This window comes from Typopeltis vanoorti, chromosome 10 (assembly GCF_054136105.1).
Source record: "Typopeltis vanoorti isolate ZY-2024b chromosome 10, IOZ_Tvanoo_1.0, whole genome shotgun sequence".
Taxonomy (NCBI): domain Eukaryota; kingdom Metazoa; phylum Arthropoda; class Arachnida; order Uropygi; family Thelyphonidae; genus Typopeltis; species Typopeltis vanoorti.
In genome coordinates, this window is record NC_143558.1 from 130,022,832 (window position 1) to 130,046,117 (window position 23,286).

General features: G+C 34.4%; 1 protein-coding gene across 1 annotated transcript in view; it reads left to right on the plus strand.

The window, feature by feature from the left end:
• The window catches only part of Tudor-SN (Staphylococcal nuclease domain-containing protein 1), a 271,338-nt gene that overhangs the window by 100,035 nt on the left and 148,017 nt on the right, over nt 1–23,286 (plus strand). Inside the window, exons 7-8 of the mRNA XM_090399685.1 lie at nt 2,454–2,560; nt 10,497–10,676. Coding sequence (XP_090255811.1) covers nt 2,454–2,560; nt 10,497–10,676 — 287 coding nt within the window. The remainder of the gene's footprint in view (nt 1–2,453; nt 2,561–10,496; nt 10,677–23,286) is intronic.

The window sequence follows — 23,286 nt, forward strand, 5'->3', positions numbered from 1 at the left end:
AATTTTAGATATATATGTTTAAGTAATAGATCATTGGTCATAACTGCAAAGTACTGATATCTATTTAAGTGTGTGTTAGAGTGTATGCCAATGAATCTAGGAATATTTCCCTGAACTTGAATAAATTCCTGTTATAGGATACTTGCTGGCACGATATAAATACAAATTTGCCAGTATCTGAAGAGGAAATATCCCTAGGTAGAATCTAGTTGCTACACACACAAGAAAGAATAATAGAGGTTAATGAAGTATAAAAAATAAGAAATTAGAGAGGAACAACGATATAACAAGATTACGAAGATATAACACAACTTCCTCTGTGGAAGTATGATGATTGCGCAAGCGCACTACTGTGCGATAATCAACATGGCAGGGAGATGAAAGGCCCTTGTAAACAAGTCAGCAATCTTAACATTTTCAGTGCCATGAAAATGTCGTCAGAGAAAGTTCAATGATTTCTTCTCTTAAAGTCCATGTTAAAGAAATTAAAAAAAAATACACTAGAGGCAAGTTTCTTTTTTTTTAAAATAAAATAACAGAATCAAAAAGTTTTCAATCGGCCATAAGTAACAGCTTTCTTATATAAACATTTCTAATTATTACAAGAAATAGTGCATTTTTCTGCTATACATTTTTGGAAATGTTTAACTACATGATAAATAATAATAAAAAAAAAGTCCTTTTTTTTATTTAATTTATCAAATTTGGCCACCACTAAAAAAATTAATGTAAGATAAGCAGATATTGCGAGATAGTAGATATCCTACACACTACCAACTCCATTCCTGTGCCTCCCTTGCACATTGCTCATGTCAGATATGTCTAGTTGTTAAAATTGCTGCTGCAAGTAATTCTCACTGTACATTATACGTAATTATACAGATATATGTGGGTTTAAAATGTTCAACACAACTCAGTTTGTGTTTTGCTTAGTTTTATTGTTCAAGATGAAGGGTGAATTTATAAACTATCCATAAACAATTTAATTTGAAAGACCAATAATAAAATTCATGAAAACAAGAAAGTTGGTAGTACTTAATGTGGAGCCACACAATGTGGAGCCACACACTTACTTTTCCTGATGCAATCTGTCACATGATTCAGTCTTTGAGTCATCTTTGCAAGATATTGTAATTTTTTTAAATAACAGTAAGTTAAATAATAAAATTTTCAAGCATTTTATTATACCAAGTTAATTCACTTTGTGAGCTGTGAAAATAAGTTTAGGACAATCCTATATTACATTTGTGCATCTGTGTAAGAGTCAAAGGTGTTTGAAGAATAAAATGTATAATTGTAACACAGTATTTAATTAGATTGTGTAAATTTTAATTTTTGTCTTTATAATTATTGATTTATATTATGAGAAAAGTACAATTAGTTTTCTTTTTTAAACAGTAGATCATTTATTATGTATATTGTGCATACTTACATATGTATAAAGTTAATATTGAATTAAATGAATGCATTGATTTGATTAAAAATTTATTTATTGTAAAAGATATTTGTAATTTATTTCAAATGTATTCATGATATGAAAAACATGTTTTATTATACATTTAAAGTACGCGCTTTACTGTTTGCAAGTTAAGCATCTTAACTATAATGTAATCGTGCCTCATTTTTCTTGTTTCCTCGCTGAAACCAAAAGTGTGACATGTAGTGAAGCATTTGAATGAGAACACTGTATATTGTTGTGAGAGAAATGAGAGGATTTTTCGAACTCAATAGCAACCATTTACGAAGTCTTGCATATAGAAAGGAAAACATTTAAAAGTTATCAATTATGTTGTGAAATATGGCAGGTTGAGGTTTTAATGACTGTCTTTTGAGGAAAATGCTGTAAATTAAAAATTTCCGATCCAGCAGTTTTATTTCCAGTTCTCTGGAAAATAAAATAATAAAACTTCTTTAATAAATTAGATGGTAGCCACATGTTGATCGACGAACTTGACAGTGTATCAGGTACTGTTTTAAAATGAAAAAGTGTAAATAATTCAAAGAAGATTTATATTTTGAATGCATTTAAAATGAAGCTGAAAATTCACTTGCCCCTTGTCTCTGATATGGTTGGAACCCTAGCAGTGCAGTTTGAGATTTGGGTTCGATAACTTTTCTGTTAAGTGACTTGAAATTTCTAAGGGGGGGGTCAGTTATTCTAAGCAAATAGAGCTGGATGTAGGGGAAATTAAAAAAAAATTAAAGAGAGAGTTTAATTGGTAATGAAATAACCATTGCTCCATTCTCATTGGAAACCAATCCATAGATCAGTGTTTATATTGCTGGCATACAACACTAAATGCTTGTATAGAGTTTCTAACATAATACAGTGAATTTTACATGTCTAATGTTTTTTTGTGTCCAACCTAGAAAATAGATGTATTTCTTTTTCAATTATAAGTATGCTCTTGTATTGTAAACTAAATTCTGTAATTTTTGTTGTTTTTCAATAGAATGGAAACATAACAGAATTACTTCTAAAAGAAGGATTTGCAAGGTGTGTTGATTGGAGTATTACGTTTGTTTCTACAGGAGCTGAAAAATTAAGAGCTGCTGAAAGGTATGGATTATATATAAGTTACAATATGGAAATTATCCTTTATATTGTCCAAAGTAATTTGAGAGCAAATACTGTCATCATCAAAAATTGCATTCATGTTTGATTAAATGCAAATATTTATGAACTTGCCTTGAATTTCTGACTGCATCAATCCACCTAGGTCTTGATCTTCCTCCAAGTTTTTTTTTTTTTCCCTTGCCAACCTGGCAAAGAACATTTTGTTTTGCTACTCTTTCCTATCCCATTCTGTTTAAGTGACCATACCATCTTAGATTGGTCCTGCTCACACATTCTTGAATGCTAACAGTGCAGAGTTCCTTCGTAAAAAATCTTCATTTTTAATAAAGTCTGCCTTTGATGCCATCAGGCCTCTAATTTTTCTCAGAACCTCCACATCTATGGTCTGTATTCTTCCATCAATCATTTTATTTTTAATTAATCCAACTTTCAGATTTATAAAGTACAATCTGTTTTAACATTGTCTTGTATATTGCTTATTTTATTTATAGTTCTTGTTGATTGTTGTTCATAATTAATTTGCCTTTTTCACTTTTTTTTTTGTCAAAATAGCTAAAATATTTTACTTGTGGTAATGGTTCTCAATTGAGAATGCAGTTGAATCTTTTCATATTCCTGCATATTTTTGGTCTTTTTAATTGCTGGTTTTCATGCCTAATTTGTTAGATTTGTCATTCAATTTAGTTAAAGGATTCTGTAGTCTTGTACTAGATATTTGCTTAGGATTACATCTTTATACATCATTGTATAAAGCAAAAGATGTAAGTTTGATATCTTATATTCTGATATTATGTTTAATGCCTCTTTCATAATGGGATCCATATATACAATTAATAACAGTCGAGATACTGTTCAGCATCCTTTTCTTGCATTAATTTTACATCAAACTAGCTTCTGTACATCCTTCAATACTGACTTCTGACTTACTACTTAAATGTAGACTATGTTACTCTGTATAATGTTCCATTTATTCCACACAATTGCAGCAGTTTGAAAAGCTTTCCCCTGGGCACCTTGTATGCCCCCCCCCCCCTTCAGATCTATAAAATTATGAAAATATTTCATAAATACATCTTTACAAAGCCACAAAATTCATCTAACCTTAGCGCAGACCCTTGTTACATTTCTGTAATTTCTCAGTTATTTGTTAAGTAAAAATCTGATTCCAACAACCTCTATTTAACTTGAACCCACCTTGTTCTTCTCCAGGTTTTTCTTTCATGATTTAGTATCTTCACAAATATCCTTGTTCAAATTTTATGGAATGCATAATAGAGAAATTTCTCATTCTCACATTCAGGTCATCATAATTTTTCCTGATATGCACTTTCATGGAGTGCACAGGTTACTGTGACTGGATTACATTTACATTGTTACTAATCTATCAACAATTTTTCCCCAAAGCTTATTACTTGTCAGCACTCCAATATTGTCATATCTAACTTTTCATGCATCTTTCATGCTTTCATCGGTTCCCAGCCAGTGGTATGCGTACCCCCAGGGGTACCTGACATAATGATTAGTTTTGGGCCTTTCAGGAGTACACGAAAAATAATCAGTAATGTCGGAAAAACAAGTGAAGTAAACAAAATGCAAAACGTTAGTTATGGGACAATAAATGTTAAGTTTGAATCACTGCTAATGGAGACACTTCAAGACTAGCTCACATTAGTGAATGGTGATTGGTGATCGCATGGCTATGAACCTCTTCCTCAAACCAGTCTTCTACCAATCATTATGCACAGTTCATGCGTCACTTTTGTCACCCATCCTCCTTTCCAGAACAATCTTCTACTGAGTTCCATTTGTGATGTTTCTAGAACTTCTCCAAAAATATAAATACATCCATAGCCAGACTGTTTCCCAACTCATTATCTCATTTCCATTATTTTACATTAAGATAGGCACCGAACAAAAGTGTCAGTATTTAAAAACAGCTATTTTAAAAATGGGTACAATTTATAGAAATGGGTTTAAAAGGGGTACATAAGTGGAAAAAAGGTTGAGAACCATTGATCTAGACCATGATCTTCTTTTTGCCCCCTTTTTTTTTTTTTTTTTTTCATGGCATCATGGCATCAAACACCTAACCCATTCTGTTCTCTAACCCACTCTCCCATTCTGTTCAAGCCACTATACTATCTTAAATTGGCCCTGCTCACACATTCTTGAATGCTAACAGTATAGAATTCCTTTGTAATATCATCATTTTTAATGTAATTCTACCACTGATGACATGAGTTAAGGCTCCTAATTTTTCTCAGAGCTCTCATACATGGTCTCTATTCAATAGTTTTATTTCTTACCCAGTTCTTAGATCCATAACTTAATAGTTGTTTGAATGCTGTCTTGTATACTGCTGGAATATTGTTTTGGCTAATCTCCCTCTTATTCCTTATAAATTTATTCAACTGGCTCCCTACAATACCAGATTTGCTTATATTCTGTTGTCTGTTTTGAATTTAATTTTGCATCTTCACTTAAAACTATGCCTAAATAGCTGAAATTATTACTGGTTTTATAGGTTCTCCATTGAGAATGCAGCTGAAGTTTTCTATGTTCCTTCCTATTTTCATAGTTTTGGTTTTTTAATTGCTAATTTTCATGCCAGAATTTGTTACAGCTGTTATTCGATTTAGTTAGAGAATCCTGGAGTCTTGCATTGGATTTGTTTAGGAATATAACATCTGCATAAAGTAAAGATATAAGTTTAATCTGTCAAGTTTAATGTCACTTATGTCATAATATGATTCAAATAGATAATAAGATTGGAAATAGTATGCACCTTTGTCTTACACCTGAATTTGCATCAAAACCATCTTTCTGTATTTCCTTCATTTCAAACTTAAATTTAGACTGTGTATTGCTGTGTACAATGTTCCATTTACCTCATATAATTATGAAGTTTTGAAAAGCTTTTCTCAGGGCACCTTGTCGTATGCATTTTTGTAATCTAAAAAACTTGAAGTATATATCGTCGTTTTTCATGTGATTTCTCTATTTGTTGTAAAGTTAAAATATGATTCCTGCAACCTCTATCTGGTCTAAATGCAGCTTGTTCTTCTAAAAGCTTATTTTTCATTTTTTCGTTTCTTTCTCCAATTTTTCTTAGAACCTTCTCAGGCATGCTTGTATAAATTTCCCTGAAAACTTAGAAATTCTACTGTAATTCTCACATTCATCTTTATTCCCCTTTTTATAGATATAAACTCTGGGAGCTCTATTGCAATCATCTGCAATTTGATCCTCTGGATTAGGGGTGCTTAAGGGTCAAAGCTGTATAACTGAGAGGAGACCTCCAAATAGCCTTTAAAGGAATGCGGAGAACCGACCAGGGCTTCTGACCTAATGTCCAATACTCACCTACTCGTGGTGCACCCTGTTGGGTATCTACCTGGATACTGAACGAACGAGGATGGGCTGGCAATTTGGGATTTAGCCGACCAAATTGTATTCTTATTGGCTTAAACCAAAATACAAAATGATGGAACAACATGACAAAATTTTGTGCAAGCTGGAGTGTCGCCCGGTTAAACAAGGCCCCCATTGTTTTCGCCATGGAAGCAGGGCAAACAGCAAAAAGTCAGCTACTGGAACAAATCTGAAAACGCACCCAACTCAACATCACTAGAGTTAAAGATCGGTACTATCAACATAAGCAGTCTGAACGCAAAGACATGGAGCTAGCTGAGGAATTAGATAAGTACCAGATCGACATAATAGGGGTAACTGAAACAAAAAAAAAGACAAAAACTGGTGAGATATTTCTGAGCAATAAATACAAAATGTTATATTCAGGCAATGACAATCAAGAAAAAGGAGTAGCCATAGTATTCAACACAAAATGCGAGGCTAATCTTCTTGAATGGCAGGCACTCTCAAGTAGAGTAATGTGGGCAAATATGAGAATGGGGAACTGTACAATGAGACTTGTTTGTGCCTATGGTCCCACAGAAGGTAGAAGTGGAGGAATTTTTTGATGCTTTAGAAAAAGCAACTGACACAATGAAAAAGGAAAAGTTGGTCCTTGTTGGGAATCTAAATAGCAGAGTAGGAAATGATTGTCAGGCATACAAAAATATTTTGGGAAAATTTGGAGGAAAGAGCAAAGCTAATAATAATGGCAAATATCTGTTGATTTCTGCTCAGGACATGGACTGGTTATCACTAACACCATGTTCCAACATAGAAATGTGCACAAATTCACATGGAGAGAAGAGGCAAGGAATAAGAAAAGTCTCGCTGACTATGTTATTGTTGATAGTGATGTTTTCTCCCTGGTACAGTACACCAAAGTGTACAGAGGATTTGAAATTGGAAGTGATCATTATTTATTCTTGAGCAGGATAAAATTAAATTTCATATTGAAAAGAATAAATATAAGAAAGTTTTAAAGAAAATAAAAGTTGAACAGCTCTCAGATGTGAACTGTAGACTAAAATACACAAAGATTATTGAAGTAAAAATGAAAGAGTTTGAGAACAAGAACCAAACCTTGGAGATTCAGTAGCAAACCTTGAAGAAAACCCTGATTGCTTCAGCTAGAGAGGCATGTGGTGAAGTTATCTGCAAGGATAGAAAAATCAGAACTCCATGGTGGACACAGGAAGTTAAAGAGGCAGCGAAGGAAAATAAGAAAGCATATCAAAAGTTCCTGGCAAACAAGTCAGTTTGTGCTCTTAGAGAACATAGAGACAAATGTAAGAAAGTTAAACACTATGTAAAACTAGCTAAATAAAAGTCATGGGAGGACTTTGTCAAGAACATAGAAAATAAATATCAAGAAGGTGGTAAAATATTTCTGGAGGTTGTTGAAGAAGCATAGAAATGGAAGAAAGTGCTGTAAAAGGAGTTAAGGGTGTTAAAGGTGACATGAAAACAGGAGAAAACTATATACTTGAAGTATGGAGTAATTACTTCGAAAAATTGCTAAACGAAACAAGCAGTGATAAAAAAAAAAAAAAAAAAAAAAAACACTCAACAGGCATACAGTCAGGAGTACATATCCATACCTGAAGTAGAAAAAGCCATCAAAGGCTTGAAATGTGGAAAGGCAGCAGGAGTAGATGATATTCGATCAGAAATGCTGAAGTATTGTGGTATAAAAGTCTTACAGTGGCTGCACTGCATAGTGCAGAAAGCCTGGACAGAGGTTCAAATTCCCGATGATTGAAGCAGAGCTCTCGTAGTACCCATATATAAAAAGGGAAATAAAACTGAATATGAGAATTGCATAGGTATTTCCCTACTGAATGTTCCTGGTAAGATTTATGCAAGTATCTTGAGAAATGGTTGAAGAGAATTGTGGCAGAAAAGCTTTGTGAAGAACAAGCTGGATTCAAGCCAAATAGTAGCTGTCAGGATCAGAACTTTACGACAAATAGTTGAGAAATCATGGGAATATAACAAAGATCTGTATTTAAGTTTTGTCGATTTGGAAAAGGCATACGACAAGGTGCCAGGAGAGAAGTTATTCAATACGATATGGTTATATGGTGTCAATGGGGCATTATATCAAGCCATATTGTTTCTTAGCCGAATATAGTAGAAACTATATAAAGTTCCGCAATTCCAAGCGTAAGCAAATACCTGGATACTGCAGCAACTGACCCTTAAGGTAGTGCAAGCTGAGGCAACTCATGTCTAAGGTGGAGCATTTAAGTTAAGGGATATATATCCCATATCGTTTCTTAGCCGAATAATTAACTCAAAGAGTTTCATGCCGAATATAGTAGAAACTATATAAAGTTCGGCGATTCCAAGTGTAAGCAAATACCTGGATACTGCAGCAACTGATCCTTAAGGTAGTGCAAGCTGAGTCAACTCATGTCTAAGGTGGAGCATTTAAATTAAGGGATATTAAGGTAGTGCAAGCTGAGGCAACTCATGTCTAAGGTGGAGCATTTAAGTTAAGGGATATATATCCCATATCGTTTCTTAGCCGAATAATTAACTCAAAGAGTTTCATGCCGAATATAGTAGAAACTATATAAAGTTCGGCGATTCCAAGTGTAAGCAAATACCTGGATACTGCAGCAACTGATCCTTAAGGTAGTGCAAGCTGAGTCAACTCATGTCTAAGGTGGAGCATTTAAATTAAGGGATATTAAGGTAGTGCAAGCTGAGGCAACTCATGTCTAAGGTGGAGCATTTAAGTTAAGGGATATATATCCCTTAACTTAAATGCTCCACCTTAGACATGAGTTGCCTCAGCTTGCACTACCTTAAGGGTCAGTTGCTCCAGTATCCAGGTGTTTGCTTACGCTTGGAATCGCCGAACTTTATATAGTTTCTACTATATTCGGCAAAGAAACGATATGGGATATATATCCCTTAACTTAAACAAGTTATATGTCGCCGAATTGAAGCCTTTGGCTCTTCATATGTCTAATAATATATTATATCAAGCAATACTTAGTCTTTATTTGAGTTGTAAGTCAGTAGTTAGAATTCAAGGAAGTACAGGAAGATGGTTTAATGTTAAATCTGTTGTGAGACAAGGATGTACATTATCCCCTGTGTTAATTCATCATCTATATGGATCACATTATGAAGGAATGTGGTATTAAACCTGATATCAAGATTGGAGATGTTAATGTCAGCTCTTTGCTTTATGCGGATGATGTTATACTTCTAAATAAATCCGCTACAAGTCTGCAAGATTCTCTGACTAAATTGAATAGCTGTTGTAATAGATATGGTATGAAGGTCAGCAATATAAAGACAAAGACAATGAAAATAGGCAGAATCATTGAAAATGTCAACTGTGTTGTGAATGGAGAACCTGTGGAACAAGTAAAACATTTCAGCTACTTAGGCACAATTTTTACTGAAGATGGTAAACTAAATATAGAAATAGACAACAGAATCAGCAAAGCTGGTATCGTGGGAAGTCAATTGAATAAATTCATATGGAATAAGAAAGAAATTAGTCGGAACACTAAATTAGCTGTATATAAGACTGTGTTCAAACCAATTTTAACTTATGGATCTGAGAGCTGGGTCAGAAGTAAAACACTTGACCAAAGACTAGAGACTGCAGATATGAGAGTCCTGAGAAAGATTATAGGTGTGAACAGATGGCATCAATGGCAATATCATATTAAAAACGAGGATATTAGGAAAGAACTTCACATTGTCAACATCCAGGAATGCCTTAGCAGAGTTAATCTCTAGTGGTATGGTCACTTAGATAGAATGAGCGAGGAAAGATTGGCAAAACAAGTGTTCTCTGCAAGGTTGGCAGAAAAATGACCCAGAGGAAGACCAAGATATAGGTGGATTGATACGGTAAAGTGCCTTAGACAATAGAAACATAAGATCTGATAATTTTGGAGTCTTGACAAGTAACAGACTGATTTGGAGGAAAATTGTCGATAGGAAGTTAGTAATGATGTAAATTTTTCATGTAGTACTATCATATCCTGTACATCCCTTGAGGGTACATGGCAGGAATTTGATGATGATTCTGGTTTTTGCAACTTTTTTTAAAATCATCATGGGAGATTTGTTAGTGATTTGACTATCAATGTAATTCTGAAATAACTTATAACTCCCATTCATTTATGATGACAAATAAAATTACCAAATAACTTGTTTTTTTTAAAACTAATTTCTTCTAGATTTGGATGGTTATAACCATCTCGGAGTAGTCGGTGTCTGTCATTAGTATGTATTCTATGGCTGATTCATATGCAAAGAAAACTGCACTTTCATATGAGTGAACTAATCCTGTTTCATATAAAAAGCTCTGTAAATGTTTGTTATATGTTAAATGTAATTTGAGCCTCAGTTCTTTCATTCTCAGGATGTGTTCTTTTCTAGCTATTTTTTTTATCCTTTGTGTGCGTGCGTGAAGCTGATGGAACCTATACATGCAATATTTATTGTATTATATGATTTTTTTCCAATTTTTAAGACTAGCGAAAGAAAAGCGTTTAAGGATTTGGAAAGATTATACACCAGGACCTTCTGTCAGTGCCAAAGACAAAGAATTTCAAGGAAAAGTTATAGAAGTAGTGTATGCTGATGCTCTTGTTGTGAAATTGGCAGATGGTACATTAAAGAAAATATTCTTAGCAAGTATCAGACCACCTCGGTAAGTAGATGTTAGCTTAGGTATTAAATAATTATGTAAGTTTCAGAAATCGGATAAATTTATTTACGAGTCTGATAAACCCTTATCCCCTATCAGTTTTTCACTAGGTAAAATTCTTTAAGCAGTAAAGTGGAACAGTATGCTCTGTTCCAATTTAAGATTGCAGCCTGCTCACCACAAGGAAGGTGCATATTCTTCCATGCACAGAGTTATCGATGGCCCCAAGCAATTGCATTCTCTCACTCTATGAAGGCTAATGCATGGTGCTGTTTTATGTACCTGAAACTGAAATCCCCATCATGTGATAAAGTGTTATCATCAATGTTTGTGCAGATCAAGATCACTGTTGACTTCAACAATCAGCTTGTTTAGTGTGAGTGCTCATTCCTGAAGAAAAATGCATGAATCTTTTGTCGAATGGCACACCAAATAATCATCAGATCTTGGCCTTGAATGCTTTGCACTGGATTGGTCGAATTCAAGTACCTGTTGTGCATGCTTTTAGGGTGTTGTCTTCAACACTTCTGACCACTTTTTATGGATTTTTACACTGAAGATGGTTCTCTGCAAAACGTGTCAGCTCGCTCACTATTGCTACGCTCTCTTCCTTGGTCTTACCAGGGGTGTGAAGCTTCCAGCTTTGCATAAACATTCATCAAAATTTGCGTTGACTTGTTTTCTCATGAGAATTTCAAATTAAAAAAAAAAAAAAAAAAAAAAAAAGAATCTGCAGTCTCAATCAAAACGACTGTCTTGTCTGGCATGTTTGTTCTGATTTTTAAATCGTGGAGTGACCATGGGGTGATCTGATTGGTCAAAATAATCAGCCAGTTTATTTATTGATTTTTGTAGTTTTTTTAAAGTAGTACTAATTTTTTAAAGATTCTGTTTAATTTAAAAAATACTAAATGCTCATAATTTTATGTCCAAATGATATTTTAATTGTGTCGTAAGAAGGGACTATTTTCTGTTTGCTGAATTGGCGGATTTCCTTGAGGAAGTGATTTTCTGCAGTCTTAAAGTGGAAGAGGATATGAGAAGTATGTGTGGTAATAGTGGCAGGGGAACAAGTACTGAAATACAATAACTCATGGGAAAGCTACAGATCATGCCTTTGCGAAGATGGAAAAGAAAAAAGTATTGTTTTTCTTTATAGTTTTAATCAAAATAAAACAATCATTAGACTGCTGCTGATAATGTAAACTAGGAGACTAAATGAAAAGGGTATTTTAAACCCACACACTGCAGTTTTGTTTTTATGTTTCCTGCTGGGTTATTTTATTAACTTGTTTCTTGCTCTTTCTTTCTTGCCTTTCTCATCGGTGCAGTAATCAACAGTTGTAGAATAGTTATAATTCATTATTTAAAATGAACAAGCATTCTATACATTTCTGACCTTCCACAATTACTATAATACTTTAATAAATTACTTTATTATTGCTAGATTTCTGTTTAATTTTTGTCTTACTAAGATGGAAATAAAGCACTGGGGACAAGAAAACATTTTACAATGTACTAATCATATAAGCTTACCTCTTCTAACAGTAGGCAGTTGGCCCATGTTTATTTACATTACTAACAGAAATTGTTTGTGGTGTTAGTCACAGAAGGATTTCAAAAATCAGAAATTATTAAAAAAAAAAATTAAATTATTAAAAAGGCTACGTTTAGTTCAAAATACAGATTTTACTCATTGTTGCTCACATATGTTAAATTGCTGAATTACTTAATTATGTATTCTTCATCAAAACAGAAATTTAAATGCAAGTTTCTGATTTGGATATTACTGTTTCTGTATAAATAATAGCTTAAAACCAGCAAAATGCAGATTTTACTCATTTATGCTCACATAAGTTAAATTGCCAAAGTATTTAATTATCTATACTTATCTATTCTTCATCAAAACAGAAATTTAAATGCGAGTTTCTGATTTGGATATTACTGTTTCTGTATAAATAATAGCTTAAAACAAGCCTGCAGATGAAGCTTTGTTTAACTGATATGAAACTTTTCTATGAAACAACTGCTGCTTTGTATATGTTAAATGCATATTAAAGAACCTCTAATTTTCCATGTGGGATAGGTTTTTAAGAACCTGGCCAGTTCTCATATTTCTTTGTAATTGTTATTTTTAATTCTAACCTATACTTATACTATACATAAGTTTTTCTAAATTGCCTACTTAATTAGACTTCCTAATCAGTATTATTTTAATTCCTAAAACTTCTTTTAATTATTGAAATCTTTATTCTTCTTTGAATGTTTCTCTGCTCTTTAAAAAAAAAAAACAAAACAGAGCCTCCAGTCAGTTTGATGATTTCCTTTAGTTGGAAAGACCTGGATTCAAATCCTGTTTACAATGCACAGAAAACCTTTATCTGAAGGCGAATTAGTTGGTCTCATATGGAGGTGCTGTTTTTCTCCCTGAAACTTGGGTTTTTCATCCAACAGAACAGGCAAACTGGCCAGAATGCAACTTGAATGCATCATACACTACACAGAGTGGAGTAACTATACAGAGCATTAATTAAAATTCCAGTGAGCCAAATTAATTGGCTATGACAGGCCACTGAATGTAACAATAGCAAAATTGGAATTTTAAGCATGAACATGTTTAAAATTCCTCTTGAACATGTTTTCCAAGTTTGATATTCTAGCTTGATTTGCATGTCAAATTTTGACTTCACTTTGCTTGGGATAAACATTACTCCTGTCTAAGACTTGGTAACAGTTGCTTAAGCAACTGATCTTTTTCTGTTACACTACTAAAAAAATACTTTTGTAATAGTTCCAGACTGGTTTTGAAAACAAGGGGGGGGGAAATAATGATTTTAAATTTTATTAAGGTTCTTTAACTTCACTTGTTTAAACATCAGTTAGGTGATGATTACAAGATAAAATAAATTTTAAAATAACTGTCAAAATTTAGTGTTAATCAAAATATTGGCTGAACAGAAAACCAGAAATTTCATATGAGGGTAACTGATGCCTTATAAATAACACATTAAAATGAATCTTAATGTTCTATTGTAAACCTACACACACACACACAGGCCAATACATACACAAAGATTCATACCACTATCTAGCACAAAATCTATGGAATCATCAGCACCCTCAAACATGAGCCCCAACCATTTGTTCCACTGAGCAGCACTGAAAAGGAAATATGATATCAGTGAAACCTTTTATAAAGAATGGCTACAAGAAATAAAATAAATTATATATGTAATCCGTGTGGTTAGCCTAGTGGCTATGCGCTTCACAACCATATGCCTGGTGAAGGAGTGTCCTAGGTTCGATTCCTGTCGATGTGAGGAGCTCAAGGGTCTTGCTCAGCCATAGCCAAATTAGCCTGTCTTGGGCATGGACAGCAGGGTCCCCCCCCACACACACCCAGTTTATCTGGGGTTTTCATCCTGCAAGCAGCAAATTGGCCCTGTAAACACACGGATTACGAATATCACCCTTAGGGGATGCAGAACGGGAGTGGCGAACTGGCTGCATTAATATGCCAGTAACCCTTCATTAGGAGGGGACTCAACCCATCATAGGACAGACGAGAGGGTAGGATATGTATAGGGAAAAAAAAAAGACGAGTTATGAACTCCATCCGTATACAAGTTTGTCCAAAGAATTGTTTTACAAATAGGCATGCCCACCGTGGGCTTCCTTCCAATAATGAAATAGTCGCTACATCCCCTTTTTACTCAATATCTTAGTGACATTTCCTGATTGCAGTACACTGCAATTAACAAATTTTACACTAAATCCCACCACGCTAGATACCCAATAGCTAGGATCAATTTAAGAAAAATGATAAATCAAAAACAGTATCTGACTTTTGGTTTTCATTTTCATATTTTTATGACCAAATGAAAAGCAGAGAATTTTATGGTAATCCTATACAGAAGAGGTTCTTCGACGTATACTACAGTATTACTGTGGATGGGTATAAATTTGAGGAGAGAAAAAAAATAAGAAAGAAACTTGTTAGCATTATATTTCAAGACTTTAGAGAAAAAGAGCAAAGATAAAGCTAAGAGGAAAAAGTGTTCCAAAAGACAGCAGCAATAGGAGGTGGAATGAATAAAGGGAAGGAGGAGGAGAGATTTTGAAGTTGAAGTATAAAGGAATGTTAAATAGTACCTACACGTTTTAACAGATTTAGAAGAAATTATGCATGCAAATTCTGATTTAAGATTAATTATGGAAATATTTGCAGACAATGCAAGCATCTGTTTCATGGACTTGAGACATTCTTTTACCAATTCCCTGTTAGATAGATGTCAAAGTAAATCAAAGTAAGGGTGGTGGTGAAAAAGAAGACTCCTATAACCCTATTACATTAGATATATATATATATTTCTTTTCCTGGGGAAAGAAAATAAACTTTCATTGGTGGACATTTTATAAATATAAAATATATTTATAAAATGTCCCAACAACTGCTAAATGAATGCCATGATTAAAGCAGAGTAAAGTTTTAACTGAGTTTTCACATCCAAATTTCCACAGTCTCGCTTCGTCTGTCATTCTAACAACAATATATTTTTTGATTTAATTAGATTCTGTTAATTTTTTCAAAGTTTTTTTTTTTTTTTTTTTCATATAAAATTATTATTTATTGCCTGATTCTTTGATAATACATAATTTTCCTTTTAAATTGATTCGTGTATAAAGAAACTGTTAGCATTTGTTTGAATTGAGATCCCATCTTCACCCAATCTCTTATTTTCATTTTTATTTATTTATTTTTTTCAAGTACTTGGAGGTTCTGTATTTTCCACACCTCTTTTTTTTTTTAAAATGTGATTCATACATATGCGCTAAATGCCTCATCATTCTGATGATCTGTATTCTGTCTGACATCTAAATTTCAAATTGAATTATTATCATTTGGAAACTAAAGTAAAAAAAAAAAAAATTAAAATTATAAAATTTAGAAAGAAATTATAAAATCAAAAAAGAAATATTCGTCTATAATATTTAACTTATCAACATGTTATCAAATATGATCCAAATTTAAAAATAAAAATGAATAAATAAATCTTTCCCAATTCATTACAGCATGCAAGTCTGTTTGCTATTGATATATATATTATTATTTATTATTATTATTGTTCCGGGAAACTCCAAGGAGTTGACAGACTCATCGAGGGAGGCCCTAACATCATGTCAAGAACAACTATTCAACATTCACACAGTATCTATCATACCTTGCCTTGAACTCATTCACGGTCGTAGCACCCACAACAGACTCTGGAAGCTTATTCCACTCATTTACCACTCTCCAAGTAAAGAACCTAGCTCTAACACCCTTGTCAACCACGCTCTTGCCCAGCTTCCATGCATGGCCCCTAGTCCTCCCACCACCAGTCATATTTTCAAAAATATCTTCTGGATCAATCTTATAAAAACCCTTCAGTAATTTGAATGTCTCAATCATATCACCCCTCCTTCGCCTATCGTCCAATTTCTGCAACCCACAAATCTTCAACCTATTCTCATAAGGTTCATTCCACAGACCTGCTATCATCTTGGTCACTCGTCTCTGGACCCTCTCCACTTTCTCCCCATCACGAAGAAACCCTGGTGCCCATAACTGGGCACAGAAGTCCAGATGGGGTCTTATCAAGGCTCGATACAGAGGAACAACAACTTGTTCGTCTCTGCATGTTAAAGTATTTTTCAGAAGCCAAGTGATTTGGTGAGCTGTTTTAGTTACTTTTGCAATGTGCCCCCTAAACTTCAACTCCCTATCCACCAACACTCCCAAATCCCTGGCCTCATCAATCTCCTGGAGTATGGTTCCACCAATGCGATATACTGCTGCTATTCTTTTCACCCCAAAGTGCATAACCTTACACTTTGCCACATTAAATTGACATCCATTTTTCCTAGCCCAGTCCTCCAAACTATCCAAATTATCCTGTAAAATTTTGACATCCTGTGCACTTACAATTGCTCTACCCAACTTTGCATCATCAGCAAACAAGTGAACACTTCCTCTCAGATCCTTTCCAATATCATTGATGAACAAATTGAAAAGCAGTGGTCCAAGAACAGAGCCCTGTGGCACTCCACTAGTCACAAGACTTCTTTTAGACTCCACTCCTGAATAAACCACTCTTTGATATCTCTCCTTCAACCACCCTCCTATCCATCTCACCAACCCTATATCTATACCCATCTGCTCCAGTTTACTGATTAGGGTTCCATGTGGTATCCTATCAAAGGCCTTGGCAAGGTCCAGTAGTATCACTGTAAACCCATTACCCCTATCCAGTTCAGCCGTCACTGTGTTATAAAACGTGAGCAAGTTACTGAGGCATGATCTACCCTTCACAAAACCATGTTGTCCCCCATACAATATCCCATTTTCATCTATCCAATCCTGTATTCTTTTCTTGACTAATTTCTCTAAGACCTTGACAATGATTCCTGATATGCTAATCGGTCGGTAATTTACAACAGCAGTCTTGGAACCACCTTTATGCAGTGGAACTATTTTCCCCTCTTTTCACCCGCTCGGGACTAACCCAGACCCGAGACTCAAATTAAACAAAATGGTCAAGGGTACTGACAATTCTTTAGCTGCTTCTCGTACAACACGAGCTGGTATACCATCCAATCCCACAGATGTATTGACATTGAGGTTATGCAATAGACTACTCACCTCCACTTCATTAACCACAATTCCCGTATAATCTACTGATTTATTCGTTTCTGCAATATCACCACCTGGATGATATACTCTTGCAAAGTGCTCACTCAGTAACTCAACTATCTCAGCTGATTCAGTTACCTCCCTACCATCGGCATTCTTTAAAATCAATCTGCCATGTACATTTTTCCTTTTACTTGCTACATATCTAAAAAAACTGTTTAGGATTCTCTTTAGCCTGCATGGCCAATGTTCTTTCGTAATCCTTTTTTGCTTTTCTTACCACACTCGTCACCCTTCTGGCCTGCGCTTTATACCGTTCATGTGCCTGCCGGTCACCTTTCTCCTTAAATTCCTTCCATAGTTGTTTCTTTTTTTGCAGCTCAAGCTTAATGGTGTTATTCATCCATTTAACCTCTACTTGATTTATTATTCGGACTCTAGGTATACAGTCAGCCATTGCTTCATGCAAGCACTTCTTAACTACCTCCCATGCACTATCAACTTCTAGTCCTTGCAGTTGTACATGCCATGGCACTGAACCAATCAAACTCCTAAGCTTGTCATACTTTCCAGCCCGATAATTCCACATGTACCCTGTCTTATTGAAAATTCTACACCTTTAGCCACCTCCCAAATTAAGACCCTTTGATCTCTCTCACCGATTGGTGGCAATGTGGTCATATTTGTTACAGCCAAATCCTCAGATGTGTGTATATATATATGTGTGTGTGTGTGTGTGTGTGTGTGTGTGTGTGTGATTAATTTTTTAACTTGGGGATACTGTATATTAGGGTTACCAAGTAATTTTATAAGCTTGGTTATTTAACTCCTAATTCCAAGTAAGCAAACAGTTAAGTTTGCACCTGAACTTAGTTCAAGTCTAAAGGTGGTGCAACACCAGGGCAACTCATTGTAAAGGTGGTTAAACCTCTGATCACTGTTCTTGGTATTTCCCATAATGGAAAGCACATCTCATTAGAATATGTATACTGCAATACATTATGGGTGGGGTCACTACCCAGACCAGTTTCAACCTTTTTTGAGGTCTCCTCAGTGACTAGCTAGACCCTAAATACCAAGGTTTTAGTAATACAGAGCCTTATCAACTTTACCTATACAAGAAAGATGATAAGTATTGCGATATTTCATCGCAATACTTTGCTGATCACTCAGTAATTAAACAGAATTAGAACTCGTTCCACATTTAAAATTAGATGCAAGCATGAGATCTGAACGCATAATAAAGATGATTATCATGTAGCTGTTTTCCCTCTCTCTCGATTCTTGCACGGGCAGATCAGCTCATTCAACTTGTATCATGTTATATTTGTGGAAAATGCAGGTTTTCATGGCAAGTCATTTGCATGACATTTTACATTCTCTCGCTGTCTATGGATTTATATGGAGAATGAAAACCTAAGTATTCGCTGTATTGGTATCGAAACTTTTAGCAGTTTCTTTGAATAAAGGAATTATTTTTAGTCATTGCTTGAAGTCATTCTGTAAATACTGTAGAATTCCATAAATTTACAATCATTAAATTACTACAGTGCTTTTAATACGTGGCGTTTTTGGCATCCAGACAAGATGGTGATATCACCTCGAAATGAGTCCCCTTGCTCTAGATTAATTATAAAGGAAGCAAGTAACGAAGTCTTCTGCAAAAGTATAAAAATAAGCTTTCCATAGCGGACAGAGGATAAGAAGCAATATAGGGAAGAAAAATATCGTATAAAAGCTCCTAGCTAGAAAAGCAGAACGCGATCTTTAAAGAGCACAGAGGAATATATTAGGCAGTTAATTATACTTTAAAATGGCTGACAGAAAATCATGGAAATACTTTGGAAAGAATAGAAAAGATAAATATCATGAAGATAGTAAAACATTCAGGAGTCCACTAAAACTAAGGGATGGAAGGAAGAATGCTGCAATAGGAATTAGAGATGGTGATGATTGAAGATTAGAATATTTTGGTTAGCTGTTGTAATTACTTTAAAAGCTATTAATTAACTAATACTATAATATAAAAAGGAAATTACACAGGAATGTGTTAAAAGGACTCATTTCAATATGGAGGCATAAAAGTCCTGCGAAAATACAAAGAAAAAAAAATGCAGCTGAAATACATCATAATGTTCAAATATATGTAATATTCAATTACGGAAGGATAAACAAATGAACTGTATAGCGGCTATTCAACATAATTTAGAAGGGTCGTAGGGACAGTGAAGAGGTGTAATGAGAAAATTTTTCCAATAATACCCACATAGAATTTGTGCTGAAAAGAGATAGTGGAAATAAATTTAGTGATTAACTATAATTAAATTCAAACACCTTGAAATTGGTCTATATTAAGAATGTTATCTGGCATATTTACCATCTTTTGATCCTTAAACTCTTTCAGTATTCTCATATAAGACGAAATGCATAGAAAGTACTACAAAATTCAACTTCAGTCAATTTAAATAAAAGGCTGTATGAAGTAAAACTTAATTTGAGAGTTGAAAATTTATGCCAATATTGTCCAGTCCTTAGATCGTGGACATTTTCCAACTGTGTGTGTGTGTGTGTGTGTGTGTGTGTGTATATATAATTTCCAACAATATATATAAAGAGGGCACTACCTTATTCCTTCTCCTTCTGCATTCAAAATTTTAACTTAGTAGCACACGATTTCCACATATTTCACTGTAATTTAACTTGTATCGAAGTTGTACCATGTACACGAAGTTGAAAGATTTTGTAATCTGGAAAATGTTATACAGTATATACTAAACTTTCCTGAATTGTTCTTTTCTATATTTCTTGCACGTGTGCTATAAATTTTGCATATGGCATATTAATCGATTTTCCTTACTGGAAGAGACAGCCATTTTAATTGTTATAAACTTTGGAAAACGTGTTTAAAGGACTTATACAATGGCTTTCACTCGTCATAATCCTGCAACTTCATATATATAATAATAATATATAAAATAAATATAATAATAATAATAAGCTTGTCCAGAACAGGCTTTAACAAATATCCACACTTTATGCTGGGTTTGAACCTGCAGCTTGTATAGCAAGCAGTGACTTTTTACCAAATGAGGAAGCCTTTTTCTCATACAGAAGTTCATTTTGTCGCTATATTTATAAAAGGAAGGCCATTAAAAAAAGCCACCTTCATGACATTTTAATGTCTTTAAACTGATCACAGTTTGAAAACATAAAATTTAAGCTAAAATTAAAAACGAGTTCAACTCTGAAAATTCTCAATTTTAGAATTTTCATAAGTGTCTTTACATTCGAAATTCGTACTGTGTACATTCGAAATATTGAAATATAAATTCTTTAGAGCTCGATTTATGCTCAGTACACAAAATAAATAAAATAACTTATTGAAGTACAGTTGCATTGTCATTTTGTTTCATATAAATAACTGTGTTGCTCAACGTTCTTCTCTCAGAAAGTTTAAAACTCAGTTGAAATGTAATCTGAATTATTATAAAATAGGAAGGAAGGAAGAAGCTTTGGATAAATATTCTTATCCAGAATAGAAGAAAAAAGAAAATCAGCTAACGCCTTTTTATTCCCATATAGGGAGTAGGCGAGGCCATTTAACCCTATCTAACTTTTGGAGAATGGGCAGTTCAATCTCTACTGGCAGCCAATCAGAGATAGCTGGCCCATGGCTATCACTAATTAAGCAGCACACAGTGAAGAGAGATGACTCAACAAGTGCCGCCAACTTGTGTTCCCTAACCCTAACACAATACATTTAATGTCTGAAATAATGTGGGTTCTATGGTCGATTTTCTTGAGTTTACAGGACGAAAAACCAGAGTTTCAGGAAGAAAAAACCCGCTTGCCCGTGCCAGAGATTGACTAACTCGGGAACCGGTCAAAAAAAGGCTTAGAAAAATTTCCCCTAGTTGACGACTAGATTCAAAACAAGTCTTCCTTCGTACAGTCAAGTGCCATGGTGTACAAACGCTACATTCACTGAGCTACATAGGCTCTTACTCAGAATAGTTATTTTATTATTTTTTATGTCAATCATGGATTCGAAAATAACACCTACTACATCAGTAGTACATACAGGCTGGAGAGAGAGAGAATAAATGTTCTGTGGTGCATATTACGTCACTTGAAGGAATTCAGTTTATTACGACTACATTACTCAGTCATACTCTCGGTGCACTTTCAGGCTTGTAGCGCTGCGCAAACATGAGTGAAGCAATGGAAACATTTTTCATTCTGTATGCAGTAATCTCTCCGTACATCTGTTCCACTGATAAGTGTATTGCATACAGCATATAATGAATCAGATTAGAGTATTACAGAAAATTAGGAATTATTCCCAGTCTAAAATCCCCAAATTTATTATGTCATGGAAAAGAAAGTTTATTCAGAGAAAATTAAATAATAATGCGAATAATTTATTTAATGGAGGCATGCGGGTTAGACAAATTACCTGGATGGTCATAAGACGGATGCAAGCGAAATACTTCTGATGAGTAATGAAGTTATATTTAATGAAATTAAATTTAATGAGGAGCTTAAGGAACTTCCTCAACCATAGCCAAATTAGCCGGTGTTGGGCGTGGCCAGCAGGTTTTTTCTCCCCAGTTTATCTGGGGTTTTTCATCCCGTAAGCAGGCAAACCGGCCCAGTGAACACACATGAATGAATATTGCCCTTAGGAGATGCAGCAGAGGAGTGGTGAACCAGCTGCATTAATACATCAGTAATCCCTCATTAGGAGGGGACTCAAACCCATCCTAGATGGATGAGGATAGGATAGGATATAATCCAATCTATCTATCTATATATATATATATATATATAAAAAGATAAGTTGAAATTTGAAACATTTTTATGTCACGTTTTTTGTCTCTTCATTATTTTGAGCCGGGTTAAGCTGATAAGCCGACATTTGAAGTTTTTTATGTCCAATAATGTGTTTGCCTTTATGAGACAATAATTTGTCGGACGTTTCAAAGCAATGGAGAACCTGCTTACCAGCCCGTAACTCGGGGAGTTGGGTGCCGGGGGGGGGGGGGGGGGTCAGAGCCCCTCTAGTGTATGTGTGTGTGTGTGTGTATATATATATATATATATATATATATATATATATATATTCCATAGCTGTAGCATACATTAGGGAAATAACAAAACAGAATATATAGAACACTACATAAATAAGATATTAAGTCAACTTTCAAATGTCCTGCAAAATTACAAAGTATGCTTAGCTCATCCAAAGATCCCTTCCTTACTTTGCCTACATAGGGGGAACAGGACACACAGTTCCAATAAGAAAAGGCAAACACTACATTAAATATTCCTTCACTATGGCCAAAGAGGCCTGTCAGACCATACGTTCCAAACCTGTCACAGAATTAACTGGAAAGGCATCAAGTCCCTGCACTGCATCAAAACCTGATTTAGAAGAAAATTCATGAAAACTTATCAGATGCTGATTCATCATCTTGATATCAACAAGAATGATGGATTCGTAATTCCAAGTGTAATGTCTTTTTTTTTTTTTAAATTTAATTTCTATTGTAAAACTAATCACTTCCTTAATAAGCTTATTTAATTTCCTTCTAAATGACAAAAATTTTTTTCTTACTTTAAAACTCCAATCAAGTTCCTATCCGCTGCACTCCTTCTATGATTTTCCGTAGCCTATCCTAGAATTACAATCGTGTGCAAAACTCAAACAAAGAGAATGCCTCAAGCTAGAGCCAATTTCTCCCTGATTTAAAATCTGGTATCAAATCCTTTTTGGAACTAAGAGAATTTATTTGTTTAGCTGCGTCATCTTAGTTCCTATACAAGATAAGAATTTCTTGTCAGAGATATGATTCACAGATTATCATGATTTCAAAAACTATCAGAATCACTCAAGCCCTTACTAATTTACTCTTAACTGCAGTCGTAACCGTTTTCTAT